The sequence below is a fragment of the Spea bombifrons genome, chromosome 2, assembly GCF_027358695.1.
Source record: "Spea bombifrons isolate aSpeBom1 chromosome 2, aSpeBom1.2.pri, whole genome shotgun sequence".
In the NCBI taxonomy this organism is placed as follows: domain Eukaryota; kingdom Metazoa; phylum Chordata; class Amphibia; order Anura; family Pelobatidae; genus Spea; species Spea bombifrons.
This window is the reverse complement of record NC_071088.1, coordinates 76,713,035-76,739,620: the sequence shown is the minus strand read 5'-3', so window position 1 is coordinate 76,739,620 and position 26,586 is coordinate 76,713,035. Positions and strand designations below refer to the sequence as shown.

General features: G+C 42.5%; 1 protein-coding gene across 5 annotated transcripts in view; it reads right to left on the bottom strand.

The window, feature by feature from the left end:
* Positions 1-26,586, bottom strand: part of RPH3AL (rabphilin 3A like (without C2 domains)) — an 86,641-nt gene that overhangs the window by 5,727 nt on the left and 54,328 nt on the right. For all 5 annotated transcript variants that reach the window (XM_053454865.1, XM_053454863.1, XM_053454864.1 and 2 more), the window contains 2 exons: positions 18,001-18,175; positions 1,987-2,100 (listed from right to left, as the gene is read on the bottom strand). In XM_053454865.1, the coding sequence (XP_053310840.1) occupies positions 1,987-2,100; positions 18,001-18,175 (289 nt within the window). The remainder of the gene's footprint in view (positions 1-1,986; positions 2,101-18,000; positions 18,176-26,586) is intronic.

Genomic DNA, 26,586 nt, shown 5'->3' with positions numbered 1-26,586 from the left:
GGTGTGTCGGTGTGGCAGAGCCTGTCCTGCTGTGTGTGTTTGGTGTGTCAGTGTGACAGAGCCTGTCCTGGTGTGTGTGAGTTGGCTGTTGGTGTGGCAGAGCCTGTCCTGGTGTGTGTGTTTGGGTGTCGGTGTGGCAGAGCCTGTCCTGGTGTGTGTGTGTTTGGCTGTTGGTGTGGCAGAGCCTGTCCTGGTGTGTGTGTTTGGTGTGTCATGTGGCAGAGCCCGTACTGGTGTGTGTGTGTTTGGGTGTCGGTGTGGCAGAGCCTGTCCTTGTGTGTGTGTTTGGCTGTCGGTGTGGCAGAGCCTGTCCTGGTGTGTGTGTTTGGTGTGTCGTGTGGCAGACCCCGTACTGGTGTGTGTGTGTGTTTGGGTGTCGGTGTGGCAGAGCCTGCCTTGGTGTGTATTTGATCATCTGTTTCCTGGCACTTTATTTTCTGTAGGAATAAATTGAACTATAGTCATTTTAAGGAACAAAAGTTTGAAGGCCCAGAAATCAGTGAGCAGAAAAGTGAAGGTTTTGTGTTATTTAATCTATTTCAATCTGCATATTTTATTAAAAAGGATTAGTTGTGTTGAATTGTGGCTTCAGGCGTCCCGTGTATGATTACTTTTTTTAGTGTACTGACGTACTCCCAATCCCATCACATTACATCAACATGTGTTAGAAAATCAGGAAAAGATGGGAATGGATGGTGGGCTGATTCGGTGGCGCAATGGGTCACTTGACTAGAGGTTGTGGGGCGGAACACAATAATCATTACTAAATGGGGACCTGGCTGGGGCATTAATACACAAGGGGCAAAAAAATAAAAGGGGGGGTTAATGACAAAGCAGTTTAGAATTTTTTTATGCTTCCTAGTGACTTAGCCTGTCCTGATGTATGTGTGTGTTGGTGTGTCGGTGTGGCAGAGCCTGTCCTGGTGTGTGTGTTTGGGTCTCAGTGTGAAAGATCTGTCCTGGTGTGTGTGTGTGTGTGTGTTTGGGTGTCGGTGTGGCAGAGACTGTCCTGGTGTGTACTTCTGGGTGTCGGTGTCACAGAGCCTGTCCTGGTGTGTGTGTTTGGTGTGTCAGTGTGCCAGAGCCTGTCCTGGTGTGTGTGTTTGGTGTGTCAGTGTGCCAGAGCCTGTCCTGGTGTGTGTGTTTGGTGTGGCAGAGCCTGTCCTGGTGTGTGTGTTTGGTGTGTCGGTGTGGCAGAGCCTGTCCTGGTGTGTGTGAAAATCAGGAAAAGATGGGAATGGATGGTGGGCTGATTCGGTGGCGCAATGGGTCACTTGACTAGACTTGCCCTCCAGGCCTTACGCAGCCAGCCCTCCCCTGCCCTAAATTAACCCTAAAGACCCCATTAACCATAACTGCCCCAAAATTAACCCTAAAGACCCCATCAACCATAACTGCCCCTAAATTAACCCTAAAGACCCCATCAACCATAACTGCCCCTAAATTAACCCTAAAGACCCCATTAACCATAACTGCCCTTAAATTAACCCTAAAGACCCCATTAACCAAACTGCCCCTAAATTAACCCTAAAGACCCCATCAACCTTAACTGCCCCTAAATTAACACCCACCTCCCATAACTTTCAGCAGCCCAAATATAAATTTTATACTGTTAGATGAGTTGCTGAGCAGTGTGAACGCTATATGGAAAGGGGCGGGGCCAATAGTCAGTGTGACTGCAGGGAGGGACTGGGAAGTAGTAACTGCTGTGAGTGACATTGAGTGAACCGAACAATCAGATCATGAATCGGTTCATTTCAATGAATGACTCGAAATTAACCAATTCACTTTACTGATCTGAACTTCCCATCACTAAACCAAGTAAAAGAAAAAGGGGGCAAAAACAAAACATTAGTTAAGTCCTGTCGACATGTCCTCGTTGAGCCGTCAAAAAGCACAGTTACATCGCCCACGTACCACATCGGAGACAGAAAAAGGACTCAAGACTCAATTTCTAATACAGTTTTTAATGCATACAAAACTTACCAGAATCTAGTCTTTGTTTTTGAGGCATATCACCTTTTGATCCTTTAGTGGAGGACTTGTCATCCAAACTAGATGAACTGAATTCAGAGTCACTTTCACTATCACTAGAGGCCACTAAAAAGAAAAACAAAAGTAGAAGTCCCCAGTTCATAATGCAAAACACATATAGTAGACTGCAATATCCCACTTTTGGCAGCCAATTAGCCAGGAGTTAAAAAAAAACATATTTCTGGAAACAGTGCCAGCATGTTCTAAAACACCAATATTATCAGCAGATGTACAACATAAAGATACTATATTTATACAATCAAATTAACAATAAAAATATATGTAACATATTTGAAATGAAAGCTAATGTCTTTGCTTCAGCTAGTCATAACACCACTATATATTGAATAATAGCTTTCATAAAAAGTCAATTTAAAGGGATACTGCTGTGTTCTAGAATGTTTCTGAATGCTAATTCGTATGCTTATTCAGGACACACTAATAGCGTTTTTCCTTTCATGTAAGCAGCAGTATTTAAAATATATAACCATAAGATATTTGTAACAACTATAAAACAATCTCTAGTGGCTCATGCATAGTCTGCTTAAACAATGCAGGAAAATAGGAAGGTATACTTCCTATTTTCGATTACTTCCCAACATTTCAAATGACCATAGAAGGACACTATTTTTTTGGGGTGTGGTTAGAAAGCTGTGTTTTAAGTTTTTTTTATATAGTGAAGTAATGCATTTAGAATAATAATGTATTTTATTTACAAAATTTAGTTTATAAGGTCATTTCCTGCTGTATGTGTTTTGTTACCATTAGAACAATGTGATACCCTCATACCCAGCAGACATTCAGAGAAAGAAAGAATGACTGGGGGTGTGTGTGCACAAAGAGGGACTCTCCTTTAAGGATGGAGACCTGGATGGTATGCTTTTGACCTATAGTATTATTGAAATGCAGTCTTCACTGGAGGATCAAAGGAAAAGGGAAATTAGCATGAAATATGTAAGATGTGCCTTCGTTGGAAAAGATGTGAATAGAATTCAACCATGGAATATTCAATAAATACAATAAAACTGATAGGTAGATGCCAGGCTTATATTCAGATATTGCTTTATCGCGGATGTGATAATGGACTTTTAAACTAGGGCATTAGTATCTCTTTGATAAACCTAGAACTGATTGGATGTTCCTTTTCCCCATTGAATATCTGTTTTGTTTTGTTTCCAGAGAAAACATTATTAGTTGATTTTTTTTTCTTTCCTTACTCAGTCACCTTACCTTAGCAGGATAAAATGCAACCTTTTACAACGACTACTGCCCAGCAAATTTTAGTTTAACATATGTTGAATTTCTTTGTACAATGGTGTGAAAACAAGTTAACAGAACATTAACACAGCTTTGTTTTTTTTTCCTTTGCCAATTCTTACTGTCCTACAATTTATATAGCATATGGAAATACATTTTATATGGTACAATAATTTAGTATATTGGCATATAACTTATACTCATTTTACTTTTGAAGTGGATGCAACATAATTACTAAGCTGTTAAACACAGATCTGACTGGTCAAACAGACAATTAAGGCAATATACTAAAATAATAAATTAATATTACAGAAGTAAATTAACTTAAAAACGAAATACCATTGCTGCCAAAAATGTGTTACGGCAAAGTGTTTGATCTAGATTTAACCACAGATCCATTCAGTCATAGATGCCAACAATCCCTAATTTGCAGTGACACTTCTGACAATTAGGCATGTCGAGGCGGACACCTGCATGCATTCTGAAAAGTATTCATCATATTCATCAATGAGGCAGGAATTATGGAGAATTAATGAGAGGGTTCTTGCCACACAGGCTGCATATAGCTTTTTTAGTAGGAGAACTCAGGAATATTTGCATGCCACTTTATGTAGGACAGCTGAAGAAATTCTCATTGAAATATGTTATTAATAACCTAAAACATAATGCCATCCTGAGTCTTCACAATATATACACCTAGTGCATACGGATAAAGTCCAGAAAGAGGTATACAGATGTACTAAAATGTAATGTAATATGTAATGTAACATATCCCAAATGTCAGGAATGAGAATATTTTATTATGCTTTCTCCATTTTTGCTGTCTGCTCTGTAAAAAAGATATATATAAAAAATATAAATAAAAAAAGATATATATAAAAAATATATATCTAGAAAAAGATACCAAATAAAAAAAATATGCATTCTGCTGTGTTGTAAGTTTATTCAGTACTCTTGATGGACAGGTGATTAATGCCATGCGTGGTTATATGTCCCAGGACACTAATAAATATTTAATTGCATTCCATGTTGAGTCCTTCATTTTCTTTCTGTTCAACTGCTTTAGTTTTGTACCTTAGATAGAGGATGCTATTTCAACTGTTGGTTTAAATGTAGTGTGCTTCAGGAAGAAGAGCTATTTATTTACTCAAATAAGTATTTCTGTAAAAAAGTTTTGACAGGGGAGCACAAAGGCGAGTATGGTGGACCCAGGCACTCAGCACGTAAAGTGACGTCATGCAACCCTAAGGTAGGAGCATGGCATGAGCGTGCGTGTGAGCTGTTCTGGAGCTATGAATAAGGTGAGTAAGTGTGTTAGTGTATGGTGTTACATCGTGTCTATTAGTGTGAAAGTGTTAAATTCAACAGACTAGGTGGAACAGAACATTTACATTGATTATAGTGTAAATGTTTCTGTCTATCACACATGGATATCTAAAGACCTGTTTTCTTGAGGGCATAAGCAATCAAAACACTTTAACATAGACATATCATGTCCTGTTTACCCATTGCATAGAGCTGCAGAATATAATAGCACTATATCATCAATCAATAAATATGTACATCAGTCTGGTACTCCCACACCCTCTTTTTTCATTGGGGAGGGATCAACTACAGTATTTGAATCTGGAGGGTTTAGATGTCTTATATATACATAATTTACTATAATGTTTTTATATAAATTATGCTAATGAAAAAACCTTCTAAGTAGATTCCAATATTTGTTCTGAGTTTAGAAATACCCAATGTTTTTTTGTTGTTTCTCTTTTTGTAAGCTATAAGGCAATTAGTACAAAACAGGTCATTCTGTCCCCAATCCAATCAGGGTACCAAGGGTTAATACACAAACTAAGTCGACACAGCATTCCAAGGTCAGAACTGGTAATTAAATTAGCCAGGAAAGGGAATAGGGATGGGTACTGGTGCAGGAGTCAGGGACAGGCTGGTAGCAGACAAACAAGAACGCTCAGTTGCAGTGACACAGTAGACAACTGAGCAAGGAGTGGGTGTGAGATAGAGCCTTAAATAGTGTCTCAAAAATCATAAAAATCTCCCACCAAAAAATACGATGTGGCCCCTTAAAGAAAGTCCCTGCCGGCATACACCCGTAAACGCATAGTGACGGCTGAGCTGCTTAGATGAAGGAGACTCATCTTCTTGCTCTGGCAGCAGGAGACCACTGCTGGACGTCGAGGTACCCTTCCAGCTTGATGCTCCGAGTGAGGGAGGACTCTGGGACCTCGTGGGACACTGGCTGAGCTCTAGCCACTTTTTTTAACTGCTGGGTGCAGCCATATTGGAAAGGCATAAAGACATTCAATATGGTGAATATGATCTTTCCTAGGAGCGGTCTAACAGGGCCCTTGAATTTTTTTTTTGTTGCTAAATCACCCGATGTTGAGCAATTGCAGCAATGCCAGATGAGTGAAGAAAGCAATTGTTGATTGCTTTCTACACTCGTTTAACCCCATGACATGCCAGGTATATCAATCATCGTCAAGAAGTTAATGCATATGATAGATGAATGTCACTTTAAAAATGTCACAATGTGGCGTTCACTTCTGCAGAGTCCCCTCATATGCATTTGCCTCTCCCCAGCTATTTCATGTAAATTAGATGTATTCGGACATGATAAAACTTACCACCAGTGCGTGAACGGCAAGTGTTCCCACTGATTTCCATAGTGCGTTACTGCCACTGATTGGCTGCTTTTTAAGAATGTATATTTAAGCATTCACAGTTCTTCTTTAATGGGGACATTAGGTAATACATGCAAAACTAACCACTGAAGCATTAGAGCAGAATAACCCAAGATAACACTACTGCTGCTTATTCTTGCAAAAATGTACAAAATGTACTTATAGCAATGTCATAATGTGATGCACAATGAAGCCTGCCTCTACCATAAAAGTGTATTCAGAGAGCCAAGCATCATTACATACAGATTACTTAGAGGATGCTTAGAGTTTAACCAATCCATGCAGACTGTATCCCAAATGGGAGTGAAATGTTCAAAGCAGAATCTGATATGTGGTCTTCTATAACATTTAACATAGAACTTGGCTAAGAGTTTTAAGGCTCTTCACAAGCCAACAATCATGTGTGACAGCCAGGGAAGCAAATATAGAGGCTACTGTAAAATAGAATAATAAAAACAAGAAACTGAATGCCAGGAGTGACTGGAGACACAATAAACAAGAAGGCAGACTTAAGATTAGTATATAGACCGAGGCTAAAAAGAGAATAGTCAAGAAGACAGATGTGTGGAATAATAATAAGACAGAATAATGTTAGAGAATCAAGTTGTAAGAGAGTAATCATGTCCTAAGGGAAGCCTGCAGGCCAGATGTGCCTCTTAAAAGTTTAGTGTTTACCCCATAGGTCCACTCGATTACCTCATTAAGAAAAAGTGCTATTTGACTGAAAAAAACATTAACATTTGGCAAATAAATGTTAGCAGATCTATCATTTTACCATTTCCTCTATAGGTTAAACAAGTTTCCTTGCCAACAATTCATCAGCGCCTGCTTTTGTGTACACAACATTTAAGTGTTTCCAGCAAAAAATATGAATACAAAAATTTTACGTGATCCTTCTGACACACCAGTCAAATGATGGTCAAAGCTTTTCGCTATAATTTTCCTTTACCCGAATTCACACTTTCGATCCTTGTCTTGCTGCATAATTATGTCATATGCAAATATATTAAGGCCCTTATGAGAAAAGGCCAAGGTGAGACTAGCCATCTGGCAAATACCCGGTTGGCCGATAGTGCTCCATACTTACCTTTCACTTCCACTTGATGGTCTTTCAGTCTTTTTTTGCAGCTTTTTTACCACCAACCTCTACCAAAGTGAATATGTACTACAGGCCTTAAATCTGGACTTTGATTGAGCCAGGAAGACCTTTTTCTCCAATGCAAACTCACAGCTTTCACTGTTATTAATTTAACAATTCCTAATTGTAATAACATCATCATAAACCATAACAGAAACTAAAAAAAATATATTTCCTGTTACAGGAAGTTGTAAATGTTTCGGGTGCCAGCCACAGTCATATAAATGCCTCTCCATGAGGAGTATCTAAGAGACCATTATACCTCATGCTCAGCCAACCGCCCTGGCTCACTAATTTGGATCAAACGTTGTCATGTAAATCTAAAGCTCAAAAATATTCTTACTTACTTTTAATAAATTAAACTTAGTTTAATAAATGGATCCCATGTGCAGTACAATTCCTCAGCACCATGTTCTTTATTGGACAAAGAAATTGCTAATTCTGTTGTAGCGTATTCTTCATAAGTGAGATTCTGGGTTTAGCCAATAAATTACAATACCTGTTAACGTTAATAAGAGCATGCAATCTCTTGGGGTTCCAATTAGGAGATGAAAGCAGCCTAAGATGAAGTCAGGTGAGGTAATATACATGCCAAAGCCTAATATAGGGTTAAAGTGATTGAGTAAAAGACAGAAGGCTTGAATTTTGGGACACATCAATAAATTGTGAAGAAAAAAGAAAAATGGTTCTGCACTCAACTTCCAGGAAGTTGGGTGCTAGCAGGAAAAAAGGGACAGCATAAACCCTCTTGAAGCACACAAAGGAATCCCAGCACTCCAAACAGAGGGTTGTAGTATAAGTCGACCGAAGTCGGAGATGTTGAGACAGTCAGTGTGAACACTCTCTGTGAGATGCAAAAGTGTGGTTGCGATACGGTATTTGGGAATGTTTTTTGTGAAGAAGAGGGAAGATGGGAAGGGATGGAAAGGCGGGAAGGGGTGGAAAGGCGGGAAGGGAGAGAAAAAGAGAAGGGGAGATCTGCGGAAATTTTATATGGAAGGAGCGAATTTTGGCTGGAGCATGGACATCGGAAGCCAAAACCCAAGAACTCTCCTCAGGACCATATCATTTTCATCTAATAAAATATTGCAGTTTTCCTTGTTTCTTTCTAGAATATGGTCGGTGTAAAATGGGTGCAGTTGTAAAAGCCAATTTTAACCTTTCAAAGGCTCTTTTAGCTTCAGGGGTCCAAGACTTTCCCCTTCCGAGTGAGTGCAATTATCGGGGAGATGATCTGGGAGAAGTTCCGAATGAAACGGCGATAATAATTGTCGAAACCTAAGAAACTTTGTATACCCTTGATATCAGAAGGTTCCTCCCAGTCCTTAATAGCCGCTAATTTGTCAGGGTCCATCTCTAATTGACCAGCTGATATGATATACCCAAAAACTTTACTTTGTCACTTTCAAATTCACACTTTTCAACTTTGGCAAAAAGTAAATGTTCTCTTAACCTTTGTAATTGTCACGAACCAGGTACACAAGTAGAGAAGGAGCCCAGGTGCAGGGGATACTACAGACGAGCGGAATGAAACGAACCACAGACTGATGATACTGATAATACTCGTATTGTAAAGGATGGTACAACATATGAACAAGGAAAGTCTCTTGGCTGGAAGCCCTCGGGATGGGGCACACACTGCATGAAGCCCTTGGGATGGGGCACACACGGCAGGAAGCCCTCGGGATGGGGCACACACGGCAGGAAGCCCTCGGGATGGGGCACACACGGCAGGAAGCCCTCGGGATGGGGCACACACGGCAGGAAGCCCTCGGGATGGGGCACACACGGCAGGAAGCCCTCGGGATGGGGCACACACGGCAGGAAGCCCTCGGGATGGGGCACACACGACAGGAAGCCCGCTTGCAGGGCACACGGCAGGAAGCCCACTTGCAGGGCACACGGCAGGAAGCCCACTTGCAGGGCACACGGCAGGAAGCCCACTTGCAGGGCACACGGCAGGAAGCCCTCGGGATGGGGCACACTCGGCAGGAAGCCCTCGGGATGGGGCACACACGGCAGGAAGCCCACTTGCAGGGCACACAGCAGGAAGCCCACTTGCAGGGCACACGGCAGGAAGCCCACTTGCAGGGCACACGGCAGGAAGCCCACTTGCAGGGCACACGGCAGGAAGCCCACTTGCAGGGCACACGGCAGGAAGCCCACTTGCAGGGCACACGGCAGGTTGCCCACTTGCAGGGCACACGGCAGGTTGCCCACTTGCAGGGTACTCATCTTGGGAGTCCGGATGCAGGGCACTCATCTTGGGAGTCCGGATGCAGGGCACTCATCTTGGGAGTCCACTAGTGGGGCGCTGGCCGCAACTCAGGAACAACACAGAAACCAAAACAGGAACAGATCAGGAATCAAAACAGGAACAGATCAGGAATCAAAACAGGAACAGATCAGGAATCAAAACAGGAACAGATCAGGAATCAAAACAGGAACAGATCAGGAATCAAAATAGGTAGTCCTTAAACATTAAGGTCCAGGCCCAGACTGAAGGGCTGGGCAGGTTTATAAAGCCTGGCTTGATCAGGTGATATGAAGCAGCTGTACCTGATAATCACTTCAGAATGGTTCAGAGTGACAAGGGTGGCCACTAGTGGTTGGAGATGGACATGACCGCAAAATAATTATGCATGGTCCAGGCTAGCAGGGTGGAATCATGACAGTAATACTTGACTAACGTGTTGCCGATGCTCTACCAGATTCTTAGAATAAAGAATAAATGGTCAAGATAGATCATAACATGTGATAACAGCATGTCTCGAAAAATATCATTCAAGAAATTCTGGAACGCTGCCGGGGCATTACATAATCCAAAAGGCATTACAAGGTATTCATAATGCCAGTACCTTGTATTGAAAGCGGTCTTCCATTCGTCACCCTCTTGGATACGAATCAAATTATATGCCCCTCATAGATCAAGTGGATACTTGTTCTTAATGGTTATCTTGTTTAATCCTCTGTAATCAATGCAAGGCCATAAGGATCCATCTTCCTTGGAAATAAAAAAAAAGAAGCTGGGATGCATGGACGGCTAGGACTTGATCTTGTCTGTCTTGTCTGGCGAACATCCTTGCCAATTCTGCGGGATCCATATGGGGATGGCCTGTGATAACTATAGCTTTTAGGCTGGTCCGGAAGTGGATCCTCGCTGCAGAAACTGTGAAAGGCTGCCCCTAGCGGACGACAGGGGACTCTGCAAACATTGTTTCCATACATTGTTATTGTATACCTGTGGATTTGTACGTTTCTGTTTTTTTGATCTATATCTTCAATCCTGAGCAGATTCTTAGGGGTTCCTACGCCCATGACCTTGGCCTTTGCCTAGTTGTCCTATGCCAGAATTTGCCACTGGGTATGTGGACAAATGTAAATGTAGTGTATACATTTCTACATATATGGGTATCTATCATAACGTCTAGATAAATCTGGTCATAATGTCAGCTTAGGATGAGTTAGTATGATAGCTCTAGAATGCTTTTTATTTTATATTTATTTAAATCTGTTATTTAATGATACATACAAAATACATACATTAAAATAAGAACACAATCCTACATATTAATATATGACTAATGGCTGTGATCATTTGCTAGTATTCTTATTAGCAGCAAATTAATGGACATCCTTACATTGCTATAGATTTTTCACATCACGTTATTTAGAAAAAACATATCAACAAGCTGTGGAGCCTCTCTATCATGTAGATCGATTTTTTTCTTATGTTGTCTCAATGATCTTTTAGCCTGTGGGCTACTGGAATTGACCTCATCAGCAGGCAGATACTAACTTGTAGTGACAGCTTTCATCATAATGCAAAGAATGTCACACAATTTTCTCCCTCACATCAGCTCATTTTTGGGAGCCTTGTGTTTTATTGCTTTCATGATTCATTTGGGTCATCAAGCCTGGGTATTGCAATTTCAAAATCTACCTGCAAGCACCAGAAATCACATTTCTAATCCTTCTTAACAAATCTAGCTCTAAGAGGAGTGTTATCTATTTGTTACCACAAAATGAAATTTCATTACAAATGGGAATAATAGATCATTGCCAGAAACCTAAGAACAAAGCACTCAAAGTGACAGCTAACTCTGTAAAGAGCGCTTTATGATTTCTTGCTTCTGTTAACGCTTAGCACCTATCAGCCAACTTTAGTTAATATTGCCTGCTATCCCTTGCACCGCATGCTGACCCCTGTTCTTTTATACAACATACCAATTCAAATTGGTATTACGGTATATAATGAACAGTTTAAACATATGACTTACTTAAACGTATTCTGCTAGTAAAAGCTGGTGATGTATAGTTGTCTTATTTAGGGCTCTTCTCTGAGATAGAAGCTACAACTTTGCTGCTAAAGTTGTTCTCTGCCACTAACTGGCAGCTTAAAGCAGCAAATTAGTGGCAAGAAAATGCTCACATTTAAATGTATGTGACTGCTTTCTGCCCATGAGGATCTGAATAGACTGAATCACTAAGCTAGCGTTGCAGCTTACTGGCGGGAAGAATATCATACGTAAGGAGATGTGTTCATTCGACCACATTTCTTGTACTGAAAATACCAGTGAGATTGACAAATATGGGAGGATTCTGCATAATCTCCCCACATATTTGCAAAAAGGGCACATTAAAATGTAAATGGACCTCAGCTACTAGATGCATTAAATTATGATGGCTAGAATGTCCTTTCAAATAACCACAATTCTGTTTATTTTATGTATTATGTATACACACATCTAATTCTGACATGTTGACATAATGTAGTTACAGTGTATTTAATTTATTTTTAAGAACATTTGCTTATGGGGAAATCACTTGACCTTGCTCAAAAGCCTATATCTATTTTCACAATAATATAAAATCTCATTGTAATATACAAAAGGGCTTAGTTGTGGAGATCAGAGGCAGCCCTAGCAACATAGGAACACAGAATTTTGACAGCCGGCAAGAACCACTTGACACAGTATTTCCCTGCACTAAAGAACCTGACCCTTGAATATCTTGCTTTATTGTAAATTGCATGAGGTGTTGTCCATTAATTCAGCTTCTGACAATGTGCACATTTGGTGTTAAATATATTATTCTAAGTGTATAAAAAACTCACAACTCTGCACTGCTTTAGCTTTCTGGTAGTGTGGCTTTGTATTGGTTAATGGGGAAAACTAAGAAGACAGCTGTCACTATGCATACCAGGCACAGCCAGAGTGTTTAGTGTGAATATGCATGTTTTTTTCCCCTGGCATTGTGGGTTGTCAATGGACCCTGGGGACAATATATACCAGTCCACCATTGCTTATCGACAAAAGTTTGAAAAATTAAACTTTTTCCCATGAGCATAGTCAAAGATTGCCACTCATTCAGTCATTTTCTGGCAGGTAAAAGTGAATACATTTTAGGAGTATTTTTGTTTGCTGCACTAGGTGTGCACAATTTATTAAAGTAAAATGGGGAATGGGGAAAACAACATACATTAATGCTTTATTTTTTCATATTAAATGATTGGTCAATTGGCCAACATATGGTGTCTAAAGAAAGCTATTTCTATCTAGGAAACAGCCTATAATTTATCTGGTGGTTGCAGTAAACATTAAAATTGGGATTTAGCGGTGAACAAACACTTCACAAAAATTGTCAAATAATTTTGGATGAAATGTATTTTTAAACCCTTGGACGTAACAGGGTTAACTTAGCATGTTTTAACATCAGAACAGGTACAAGTTATGTTGCTGGCCCCCCAGGGCCCAAGGCAGCAGCATAAGGTAAGGCCATCTTGTGTATAATAAACACATGTTATACTAAACACAAATTAAGCTTTGAGCCTTTGCAATGAAAAAGGACCATTCAAGACTCCTGGGTAATACAGACAACAGATGTTAGTAAACATTGGCTAGAAGGCAGGTAAAGCACTTCACCTTAAATATTTAATTCCTTTAATTATTCTAGATAATCAAGTCATTCCTAATGTAATGCCACTTGAGGTAACAAATGCATCTAATCAATTGTAATTAGCATTGGTAATTAAAAGCAAAATGTCAGACATTGGTCTGTCAGAGTTTGACGTTCAGGAAAAGCCAGCGATTGCTAATTAACAAAGACTGATAACCATTAACATTTCTAAAGTTTACTTGGGTTTTCTGCTTGATTTCTTGTTCATGTCGAGAAAAAAAGAAATTTAAGATAAGAAAAATGTGGGGGGGAAACCAGACATTGTGGAAATGAATATTTGCACCTATATACACTAGGCATGTTCCACTAAATTGCAAAACACAGATTTACATTTCAGGCAGGGCCGGCCCAAGACAAAATGCCGCCTGGGGCGAAGTTTAAAATGCCGCCCCCCTTATCTACCCTTCCTCTCCCTGCCGCCCCCCCATTATCTACCCTTCCTACCCCCGTACTTACCTTTCAGCGGTCCTGCGTTGAGTCTCCCTGCTCGGTCTCGGTGCCGGCTTGTAATGCTGAGTGTCGGAAATGACGTCATCTTCCGGCACTCAACATTACAAGCCGGCACAGAGACCGAGCTAGAGGGCTCGCAGAGGAGAGAGGGGTGCCGAGCGGGTACAGACAACTTGGTAAGATAAAACCACTCGGCGCTCTCTCTCTCTTCTCGGCTTTAAAAAAAAAAAAAGGGGGCTTGGGGTGGCAAAGTGCCGCCCCTTCAAAAGTGCCGCCTGGAGCGGTTGCCCCACTCGGCTCCATTGTCGGGCCGGCCCTGAATTCAGTTGCTCTTAAGTCTTGCATACTGACACTTCACGCAGCATAAAATTAATAAAAAATAATCTTTCCAGGCAGTGCCAAGGCTGGATCTGAGTAGGGCACACAATATATAATGAATTTAAACAAACATTATTCATTGAAATGATAACAAGGGGTTTCACACAGTACACAAATCACTGTGGTGAAACATTAATATGTTATGAAGGAGGCTATTCATGGGGTTTAGTATCAGTATCAACTTTTAGTAAATCCCAATCAATGTACTTTGGTACCCAGCTAAAATCTTGAAATAGTAATGTTTTTATAGCTGCTCAAAACATGCGCAAGACAGAATGCCATATATACAGGTTAATCCTGTACATAAAGCACGGGTCCTGAACTTGAAATCAAGAGTTTAATATCACCTGAAACCAATTTTGCTATCCAGACTCTAAGAAAGGCAGGTTAATTGTAAATAATGATTTTACATTTTTTTTAAAAAAGAAAGTGTTTTGTTCATATATTAGGATTGAAATACAGCTAATGCTTATAAATATGTTGGGGATTATTTTACTAAACCTAGAGTCAAAGGGACAATTTACTGCCCCTATCAGCCCCACTATAGAAGAACATCTATTGTAGCAATGCGATGCTCGCGAATCGAGGACATTCTTGAAAACGAGAGAAATCTCAATGTATCCTTCCAGGTAAAATCATTTTTAAATATTAAAGTACTTTGTGAGAACTTTACTATGCATTCTTCCAAAACATACACAGCAGCTGCAGTCTGATACGAAAACTGCAGCCCTGCTGCAGCTGCCCTCCTGTGTGAGGTCTGAGGTTTAAGAAGCCAATCAGGAGGAGTAAAGAGCTTTCCACCCACCCAAAGTGGTCACTTAGCCACAGCTGGAGCTAACTTGAGGTAAGAATCTCAAGTGCAATAAGATGTGTTTGGCTCAACAACATCTCCTGTATGACATTTAGCTAGGTGTAGGGCGTAATGCATACAGAGGAAATTCTGCAGAAAGAGACAACATTTTGTATTCATTTACAGGAATAGCTAGGCCTCAATACTTTGCACATGGTGCATCATCAGTAACTATACCACAGAATGAAATAGTATCTAGAAACAGGTTTTTATATTCCCCCCTAAATAATACACATAAAAAAAGATAAAATGCTTTTAAAAGCAGTGAACCATGAAAAAAACGTCTTCTATATTAAGATATGGTAGCATGAGCATTGTAATGATAACTAATGGAAAACAGAGTTTCTTGTATGCTAAGATGAATTGTGTAAAGCAATGGAAGCTAAATAGACATATTTCTTAGGCTGTTTATTCTATAGAAATTTGCTTATATGCATGACTGGATGGGCCAAATGGCTCTTATATGCCAACAAATATAATGTTTCTATGACCAAAATTAACTTTCCAACCGTGAGCAAAAGTAAATGACTAAGGGGAAAAAATATGCCTTCCTGAATAAGTGAAAGAAATGCACTCATCAGAGTTTCAGGTGTTGCCAACACGTAGGTCGGTCTGTTTTCAATGCCTGGGCCTACTTTTGGCCCCAGACTGCCCTGTTGACAAGCACTGTCTTAACAGGAACACACACGTGCCTACCTGTTGGATAGGGAGAAAGCACTGATTGAGGAAGGATAAAAATTTGGAGGGGGATTAGTATAAATCTACACTTAATCCAAACCCCCAAAACTATTAAATGTACGACAAGTGGTAAGCTGAAAAGGCTCTTACAAATGTAATCAAACACATTTGTCAAGAACATCTCGTGTTTGCTACATGGTTCAATGATTAAAACATGAAAATAAGTTAATGGACAGTTGAGGAGGAAGTGGGGAATGGCCAAATGTATATGGGAGATTCTGCAGAATAGGTTGCCATAAAAACATTGCTATTATATGCATGAAAGTGCCAAAGTACATTATATGTATTGGAAACATTAACTTTATTGGATGACAGTACAGTGCAACAAACATTGTTCATGAAAATTAATTTGCTACTGCCATATGCTGGAAAACCTATGATCAAAAAGCATGTGTTGGTGGCAAGTTAAAGAGAAGAGTAGGTTTTTTACCAGTGTTAAGTAGTTATCTTAAGATATTTCAACAAAAAAAACATTACCAATCTCTGATATCCTCTTGCAGGTTGCTGTAACTGTAAAAATGTAGGATTTGGGAAAAGTGTCATCGGCATTAAAAGTATGTTTTTTTAAAAATTATGAAATATCTAGATCTTTCCATCTGTTCTTTCTATTACCCCAGGGAGATCTATTCCAGATTAACAACCACTTTCAGTTCTCCATGGGGACATGTCAGTACCTGACACTAATTATTATAAATACTGAACAGTTTTTGGTTGTTGTGTTGACTAACACCTTGCAAAAGAAAAATAAACCTTCAGTATTTATTCCTATCATAAGCTGGTTGCTAAAGATATTTAGTATTGTTGATGGCCTACAGCCCTATAGACCCCACCAAATGTATCCTCATTCATCAAAAGCCCAAGGAAACAATGTACATTTGAGTAAGAGCCACTATAAAACAGCCACAAATGTTGTTAAATGCACAATGCATTAACAGCCCAATAAGGACACATAAAATAGAAAAGAAAGAAAAAAAAGATTTGGTCTAAAATTATTTGCTCCCACCAACCAAAAAAATCAATTAATTATTATTTTTAGTATTAGATTTTCCACAATTTCTCATCTGTCTAGTTTCCTACTGGCAGATGATTCACATTAAACAAGAGATATTTACCATGCTAGACCAGAGGTATCTCATTTAATTTCTGCCATAAAACAGCTCTCAGCATAGCGGTCAGTGGGAAATAATAATTAAAAAAAATAATAATAATGCTGGCTAACAAAAACTCTTCATTCTCATCAGGCTGAATCTTTGTTTTCCTTCAAAGACGTTTTTCTCTATTCTGTATCTCACTGAGCCCATAATTGCAGAACCCTGAAACTATAAGGAGCGTGAAGCACCAAATCCAAAAGTTCCAAACCATTACAATTTTGAAACTATAAAATAATTTTGAAGTCATGTAACATATCAATGTAAGCCGTGATAAATATAACTGGATCAGTAGACCCCTTCCACAATCATAGAGTTGTCCTTACCAAAAAAAACCTCTTTGGACACTAATAGAATGTTTTGAGTTGATGAAATGTAGCACTTTTCATTAAATATCACTAGGGTAGCTTTGGGTATTTTCCTTTTTCAAAAATAGACATAAATCCTTTCCATTACGCCTTTTATATCTCATATGTACAAAAAAACTATGCTTAGAAATTCTAAGTACAGCTATGAATAGTGGCTTTGTTTTAATTACATATAGTTTAAGTAAAAACTGTCACGTTGGAGATAAAACCCTAAATGAATATACTGAAATTCATCAATTGTACTATTATTTTTTATATATATATTGTTTTACTTTTAAAACTATTCAGATTTATACTTTCCTGCTTTCACAATAGTTCAAAACCTTTCCTAGGTTTTTTTTTCTCTATTAACCATGAAGATTCATTGAAATCTTACCATCAAGCAAGGTAGAACGTTCTAACATGCTCCTTTTATTAAGATAACAAATAAAAATAGAAAAACGACATAGGCTTTTGGGAGCTCAAAAGCTTATGCCACTTCACATTCTTTTCTATGTTGGTCCAATCAAACATTTCACCTTTGAACACCGTTTTCTCTTGGGATACTATGGCAAAATCCATTTTCTGTATTGTTTTAACAAACACCTTTATAATTGCTCTGTATAGCTCAAATATCACAGATATATTACAGCAGTATCATAATGCGATGCAGCAGCAAGATGGCAACCCCTACATGCAACAAACAGATATAGTTTTTCTTTATCAGCAATTTAGTGGACAGAAATTACTATGTCGTATATAGGCATAAGAATATTTTGTTTCAACGTAACCTAGAATGCAATAGCTCCTCTTTAATTGCTACCCAAGAAAAATGATCTACAATAAAACACCCTTTCAGTTTGCATGCTGCCTACAAGAACATTGTACAAAAATTAGCCTGTCTGTATAAGGTGATATAAACAAGTTTACATATCCGAAAATCATGTGACTTCCTGCAACTTACCAATGATCTAAGTCATTTGGATGGTCTGATTTTACTAACCTCTCCCTTTAGCCCAGGTGTAAGTTCTGCTACTTGCACTGTTCCTTCCATCTTGTGCTGATGGCTCAGGATGAGAAGTTTTCACATGGAAATCTTTTGGTTTACTTGATACTTTCAATGGTAAGATGTATTTGGGCAGGCCTTTGTAAAACCAGGCTCCCGATCTCTTCCAAACCTGTAAAAAATGAATGGCATGAATAGCAAAACCTCCCGAAATGTGTATTATTACACAATACTTTTATAAAAAAAATAACTTTCTTGTGTCACATTTAAAGAAGAAAGGACATCCACACTTTCAGATTCTGGACACCATAATATGGAGGTTCCCATAAAATGTCTTAATTTACTTAGTATAACTTCAGTATCTATGCCAAGTGTTTATTATGTGTTTTCATCTTTTAACAGAACATAGCGATAAGCTGATAAACAGGTACTTTTTCTAAAGGTAACAGTGGACTTCAAGGCCTTCAAAATTGCCCAAGGCCTTCATTAGAGACTTAACCAACTTAACCAACCAAAATTAAACCAAACAGTTTAATTTAATGAAAAATAAAGGGAGGCTTGGAGTTTTGTTAGGTGTTATTTTATTTAAAGAAAATTGTTTAATATGTGAATACAATGGCTGAACATAAAAAGCAAAGCTTCCATTTGATGGATGGTTAAACAACATAACAGCAAAACAGGAACATTTAGAAAAGTCCAAGATAAACTACTAAAACAAAAAACGTTTCACTCCTAAAAATATATCTTTGTTTATTTGTAATAGAGATAATACATACAGTTTATAAGTGGTCATATGGTGAACTCAGTAACACAGCTCCCAGTCATAATAAAACACAGACAAGGTACAAAAACACACACCTGAACAAAACAACGGTACCTATAATTACAAATTTCAGACAAGCTGTCAGCAGTGACAAACATAAGTAGAACTGTTTGTGCAGGTTTTTAGCCTGCACTGGGACCGATACAATCAAATCTTGAACCATCCAGGAAGCCAGCCAAGAGAAAACAGGATTGCTTCACTTAGGCTGTTTTTGCAAATTCTGTACTATTTACACACACTTTCATTTTAATTTGTCCTATGGTGTAAAAGACTGCTCTGTATGGAACACAGTGGTGTTTTGAGTGGCCGTAGCCCCCCCTTTCCCAATAGATTCTAGCGACAATTAAATTATACACCGTTATAACAAAGAAAAATGACATTTCACAGAGAGCAGTGAAACAGAAACTAAGCAATCATTTTACTAGAATCATTTTGGATAAAAGACAATTGTATCATGGTCTTATGCTAGAACACATTGTTACCAAGCATCCACACATAAATGTTTTCTCCTTAATAATCAGCATATGTAGTGTAACAGATGCTGTGCGAGTAGTAGTAGAGTAGTGAATAGTTTATACAAATGCAATGGCAGAAGTTGCTTAATGAAATTCTCCTAGAGTTTAGTTTTCGCTAAGGAGAACAATACAGTTGGCTCATTTGGTAAGACACTCCAGTATGCTTCACAACTGAACTGACTTAATAACATGATACATTTTAAGGGCCAGATGTTGAGGATTCGATCAGGAAAAATAAAGAAAAGGAAAACAAACTCAACAATTAGATCCTCAAAAAGCAGGATGGGCTTACTTATTTCAGAGGTTGTTCTGTTTTAAATAAAAGCAGAAGCAGACTGGACACTTTCAATCTGGTGGGGACAAACACAACCAAAAGGCCTTGAAATGCTAGCGTATCCGTAACACATGGACTATAGCACGAGATTAGTGCGCACTTGCTTGTTCTTCCAAGACACAAGCTTCAACAGCTATGTATAGGCCACAGGAGCACAAAAGGCTCCTGGCACATTAAAACAACCAGCCTAGCTAGGTCTTACTTTGGATGGTCACACTGTCATAAAAAATGAATAGTACCTCTTGTCACAAATAGCAAATGGCCAAAACATTCAGATTAGAGCAACACCCAAAATAACATTGACTGTGATATATATATTTTTCAGTGCTGCATTTAGTTCTAAAAGTGTTACATTTTGTGTTTAAAAAATCCTTTAAGAATGACTGAGTGCATGTAAACAGTCTGCACAATGACATTATACGCTGCATAATCCATACAAATGTGGAGTTAAATATATACCGAGTGGGATGTTCGTAAAATAAGAGACTGTTAACCTTTCTTGGTATCATAAACACAGTTTAAGATCCTACACAAATTTCCCCTGAGAAAAGAAACTGGCAATGTGTAATACTTGAGGGTATAAAATATGGTAAAAAAAGCTAGTTTTAACGGTATAAACCAAAAAAAAATATACAGTTAGATAACACTTGTGACCAGCTCAAGAGAATTTAATGTTGTCGTTTGATATACTGTAAATAAGATTTAGTGATGTGCATTGTAATCTTTCTTAAATCGATTGCTGCAGTAAATTATGTGTTTTAATCAAGATTGGTTTGGCTTTTGCAAGAGGATACCAAACTATTTACGTGATGGTAATCTGTGTATTTGTGCTATATGGTCCAGCCGATTATTTCCAAGAAGAAGATAAGCTAGTATATCTGTGCACACTGTTCAAATGCAAAGGTATACAAAAAAAACTGTATACTGTCACGACACAGCGTACAGAGGAGACTCCGTAGTCAGGTAGGACAGTAGGGAAGGTCCAGAGAGCCGAGGTCAGGATACCGGAGATCAGGATAAACGAGGAGCAAGCCGAGGTCAGGATACCGGAGAGCAGGATAAACGAGGAGCAAGCCGAGGTCAGGATACCAGAGATCAGGATAGTCAAAACAAGCCGAGGTCAAATACAGGAATCAAGCAGGAAAACGCTATCTGGGTGCTAGCACAGGGCATAGACGACCATCAGAAGGCGAAGTCTCAGAGTTCTGAAGTCTCTTAAATAGGCACAGGAAGTTTAGGCACTAATTGGATGTTTCCCGCCAAATTTTCAAAGTGCCGTTACGTCACTTCCTGCGGCCATCTTGTGGTTGGCGATTTCGTAATCTTTCCATATAGGTCGAGGTAGTACCAGCCGGCGCCACTAGGTGGCGTGAAGCAGAACGAGTCAGGACTCCAGAGAAGGACGCGTCTCCCGGCTCCAGCTGCTGGGAGGATCTTGTGCAGGTAAGTGGTCTCCCTCTTCCTTGCGGCGGCTGCGGCTGCTGTGTAGAAGCGGGAGGTCTCCCCCTTCTCCGCGGTGGCTGCGGCTGCTGGGTAGACGAGGGAGGTCTTCCCCTTCTGCGCGGTGGCTGTGGCTGGAGCTGCCGTGCGGAAGCAGGGGGTCTCCCTCTTCCTCGCGGCAGTTGCGGCTGGGGCTGCCGTGCAGAGGCGGGGGGTCTCCCCCTTCTTCGCGGCGCTTGCTGCTGCTGGTCCGAGGCGGGGGATCTCCCCTCTCTTCGCGGCAGCAGCGGCCGCCGGACCGAAGCGGGGGGTCTGCCCCTACCTCGCGGCTGCTGACACGCGGCTGGAGCCGTAACAGTACCCCTCCTCAAAGGGGCGACCTCTGGGCGACCCCTGTTAGAGCAACTCTGCCCTCTAGCCAGGAATGCACGTACAAGGTGAGGAGCATGAAATCGAGCCTCCGGTACCCAGGAACGATCCTCTGGGCCAAGTCCCCTCCAATGAATCAGATATTGGAGACTCCCTTGTTGCCTGCGAGACTTCAGGATAGCTTGAGGAGTACGTCCAGAAATATCAGTGGCCGAAGTCTCCGAAACAGAGGATCTGGTCGAAAAGCGGTTGCAAACCAGCGGCTTCAATAGGGAGACATGGAAGACTCTAGGAATACGGAGTGTCCTAGGCAGAGAAAGTTCATAGGCGACAGGGTTCACCCGGCGGACAATCGAGAAAGGACCGATAAAACGTGGTGCCAGCTTCATGCTGGGTACTCTGAGTCGCAGGTACCTTGTAGACAACCACACTCTGTCCCCAGGAGAATAGGCAGGATTCCTAGAACGACGTTTGTTAGCTTGGAGTTCCTGTCGCTCACCCGCCAATTCTAGAGCCCTCCGCACCGAAGCCCACGTAGACTGGATAGTCACCAACCGCTCCTCCAGTACTGGATCAGTAGAAGTAGGGAAGGCGCCAGGAAAGGGTTGAGGGTGAAGACCATACACACAATAGAAGGCGGATTCTCCAGTGGACTCTTGTACCGCATTATTGCGAGCAAATTCAGCCAATGGCAACAGGTCAACCCAATCGTCCTGATGATGGTTAATGAATATGCGCAGGTACTGTTCGAGGTGCTGGTTAGCCCTCTCTGCTGCGCCGTTGGACTGTGGGTGGTATGCGGAGGAAAAGGCCAGGGTGACACCCAAGGCTCTAGTGAACTCGCGCCAAAAACGTGCAATAAACTGAGTGCCACGGTCGGAGACAATCTCAGTAGGGACTCCATGGAGGCGGACGATCTCCCGCATGAATAAGTCAGCCAACACCGAAGCCGTGGGCAGTCTCCTCAAGGGTATCATATGCGCCATCTTAGAAAAGCGATCGACGATCATGAGGATGACAGTATATCCCTTGGAGTTGGGTAAATCCACGATAAAGTCCATGGCAAGGTGAGTCCAGGGCCTTGAAGGACGAGGTAATGGATGGAGCAGCCCAGCAGGGAGATTTCTAGAAGACTTGTTGGCAGCACACTTGAGACAGGAGCGGACAAACAGGGCAGTATCCCTGCTCCATTCTGGCCACCAAAATGTCCTGGACACGAGGTCCTTGGTTCGTGCTAGCCCAGGATGGCCTGCAGTTCTGGAGCCATGGGACAGACGAAGCACATGGGTACGGAGGTTAGCAGGAACAAAAAGTTTCCCAACCGGCAACGACGCTGGAGCTTGGGCTTGTAAACCAGAAATGCGATCAAGCAAGGGAGTCCGGCAACGAAGGTGTAGCGCAGCGAGAACCTTGGTAGTAGGTATAATGGGCTCAGGCGCACGACCCTCCTCCTCTGGAAGCACATGTATCCGGGAGAGGGCGTCAGCCTTGACATTCCTGGAACCCGGACGATAAGTCAATACGAATGAGAATCGGGAGAGAAACAAAGCCCATCTGGCCTGTCGAGGGTTTAGGCACTTGGCATTCTCTATGTACTGAAGGTTCTTGTGGTCCGTTAGAATCAACGTAGGAATCTGCACACCCTCCAGTAGATGACGCCACTCCTCCAGTGCCAGGATTACAGCCAGCAGCTCCTTGTTCCCCACATCATAGTTCCTCTCTGCTGGGGAGAATCTTGTGGAGAAGAATCCGCACGGATGGAGAGGACCACTGTATGAGATTCTCTGGGACAGGACAGCCCCGACTCCGGCTTCAGATGCATCGACCTCCAGAACAAATGGCAACCGAGGATCAGGATGACGCAACACAGGAGCGGTGGTAAATTTAGTCTTGAGCCGGGAAAAAGCGGAAATGGCCTCAGGAGACCACTCCAGGGTGTTAGCCCCTTTCTTAGTAAGGGACGTTAAAGGAGCCGCAACCTTGGAGTAGTCACGGATGAAGCGTCTGTAATAGTTCGCAAACCCCAGAAAACGCTGCAGGGGTTTCAGGCCCAGAGGTTGAGGCCAGTCTCTGATGGCTTGGACCTTGGATGGGTCCATCTCGAAACCAGAGGGTGTAATGACGTATCCCAGGAATGTCACCCTCTGGATCTCAAACTCACATTTCTCGAGTTTAGCATATAGTCCATGGAGCCGTAGTCGGGACAAAACGCGAGCAACCTGGGTACGATGAGACTGCAAATCCGAAGAGTATATCAGAATGTCATCCAGGTACACCACTACAAACTGTTGGAGAAAGTCCCGGAGGCAATCATTGATGAATTCTTGGAAGACTGCCGGGGCGTTGCACAGCCCAAACGGCATAACAGTATATTCGTAATGTCCCGAACGAGTATTGAAGGCAGTCTTCCATTCGTCGTCCCCACGGATTCGGACGAGATTGTACGCACCCCGGAGATCCAGCTTGGTGTAAATAGTGGCCCCACGTAGCCTATCGAAAAGTTCAGAGATTAGGGGAATAGGGTATGTGTTACGCCTGGTGATCCTGTTTAGCCCACGATAATCAATGCAGGGACGAAGCTCCCCGTTCTTCTTTTTTACGAAGAAGAAACCTGCGCCCGCAGGGGAGACAGACCGGCGGATAAATCCTCGGCGAAGATTCTCCTCTATATATGATTCCATAGCTTGGGTCTCCGGAATGGAGAGTGGGTAAACCCGCCCCCGGGGTGGCATGGTCCCAGGAAGCAAGTCAATTGGGCAGTCATAAGGCCTGTGTGGTGGTAGCTTCTCAGCCTCCTTCTTATCGAAGACGTCCGCGAAATCCCGGTACTGTGCAGGCAGAGAGGAGGTCTCCCTCGAAGAGGCTGTAACCGTGGCATGCTTAAGAGGGGTGAGGCAATGTGCTTTACAGGACGCACTCCAGGCCGTGATCTGAGTCGTAGTCCAATCAATAGCAGGATTATGTACTTGTAACCACGGAAATCCCAATATAATGGGAATGGAGGGTGAGCGGATGACGAGAAGTTGCAATCGTTCCTTGTGTACGATCCCGACGGCAAGGTTGAGTGGGGCTGTAGAGCGAGAAATCTGGTCAGGATGAAGCGGTCTGCCATCAATAGCCTCAACAGCTAACGGTGCGGGCAGGGATAGGGTGGGAATGCGTTGCTGCTCACAAAACACTGAATCAATAAAGTTGCCGGCAGCGCCGGAGTCCAGGAAAGCCTCAGTGTCAACGAATCCAGCATCCCAGACCAGACGGTCCGTAACAGTCATGCGGGTGGTGAACCCGTCGGGGGAATAGTTTACCACACCTATGGTAGGTTCCCCTGGCCTACCTAGGTGCGGGCGTTTCCCGGCCTGCTAGGACAGTGTCCGATGAAGTGACCCGAGAGTCCGCAGTAAAAGCATAATCCCTCCCGTCTCCGCCTGTTCCTCTCTCGTTCGGAGACCCGAGTGGCTCCCAACTGCATGGGTTCGTCAGACGGTTCGTTCGAGGGTTCGGCAGAAGAAAACTGAGGCGAGAAGCGTGTAGTAGATCTCCCACCCTTGTCGCTTGACTTCAGACTCTCACGTTGGGCTTGTCTTTGACGGAGACGCAGATCAATCTGGGAAACATACGAAATCACGGAGTCTAGCTCCATGGGTAAGTCTCTGGCAGCAGTCTCGTCCTTGAGGGTCTCAGAAAGTCCATTCAGGAAGGCGGCCACCAATGCCTCATTAGTCCAGTTCACCTCTCCCATCAGGGTCCGGAACTCTATAGCATACTCCAGAAACGGACGGGACCCCTGACGAATGGTAAAGAGTGAATTAGAAGCGGTGGCCCTTCTACCCGGAGTATCAAACGCAGCACGTAGACTGGAAACAAATTCAACATAGGAGCGCACCGTAGAAACGTTCCTCTCCCAGAGCGGTGAAGCCCATGCCAAGGCTTTATCCGTGAGGAGAGAAATGACGTATCCCACCTTGGCACGTTCAGTGGGAAAGGCGTAAGGAGACAGTTCAAAGTGTATCTCACACTGATTCAGAAAACCCCGACAGGTTGCCGGATCACCACCGTAACGTTGGGGTGGAGGCAGGTGAGCAGGAACCGTGGCTACTGGTAACGGTGGTGGAGTAGGAGCCGCCACAGGTTGCGGTGCTTGCTGCGCAGGATCAGTACGCTGAAGCAAAGTCTGAAGGGCTTGAGCAAATTGATCCAGACGGTGATCCATCTCGTCAAGTCGAGCCTCAGTGGACCCTTGTCCTACCGAAGCGGGTCTCATGATGGCCTTCTGATTCTGTCACGACACAGCGTACAGAGGAGACTCCGTAGTCAGGTAGGACAGCAGGGAAGGTCCAGAGAGCCGAGGTCAGGATACCGGAGATCAGGATAAACGAGGAGCAAGCCGAGGTCAGGATACCGGAGAGCAGGATAAACGAGGAGCAAGCCGAGGTCAGGATACCAGAGATCAGGATAGTCAAAACAAGCCGAGGTCAAATACAGGAATCAAGCAGGAAAACGCTATCTGGGTGCTAGCACAGGGCATAGACGACCATCAGAAGGCGAAGTCTCAGAGTTCTGAAGTCTCTTAAATAGGCACAGGAAGTTTAGGCACTAATTGGATGTTTCCCGCCAAATTTTCAAAGTGCCGTTACGTCACTTCCTGCGGCCATCTTGTGGTTGGCGATTTCGTAATCTTTCCATATAGGTCGAGGTAGTACCAGCCGGCGCCACTAGGTGGCGTGAAGCAGAACGAGTCAGGACTCCAGAGAAGGACGCGTCTCCCGGCTCCAGCTGCTGGGAGGATCTTGTGCAGGTAAGTGGTCTGCCTCTTCCTTGCGGCGGCTGCGGCTGCTGTGTAGAAGCGGGAGGTCTCCCCCTTCTCCGCGGTGGCTGCGGCTGCTGGGTAGACGAGGGAGGTCTTCCCCTTCTGCGCGGTGGCTGTGGCTGGAGCTGCCGTGCGGAAGCAGGGGGTCTCCCTCTTCCTCGCGGCAGTTGCGGCTGGGGCTGCCGTGCAGAGGGGGGGGGTCTCCCCCTTCTTCGCGGCGCTTGCTGCTGCTGGTCCGAGGCGGGGGATCTCCCCTCTCTTCGCGGCAGCAGCGGCCGCCGGACCGAAGCGGGGG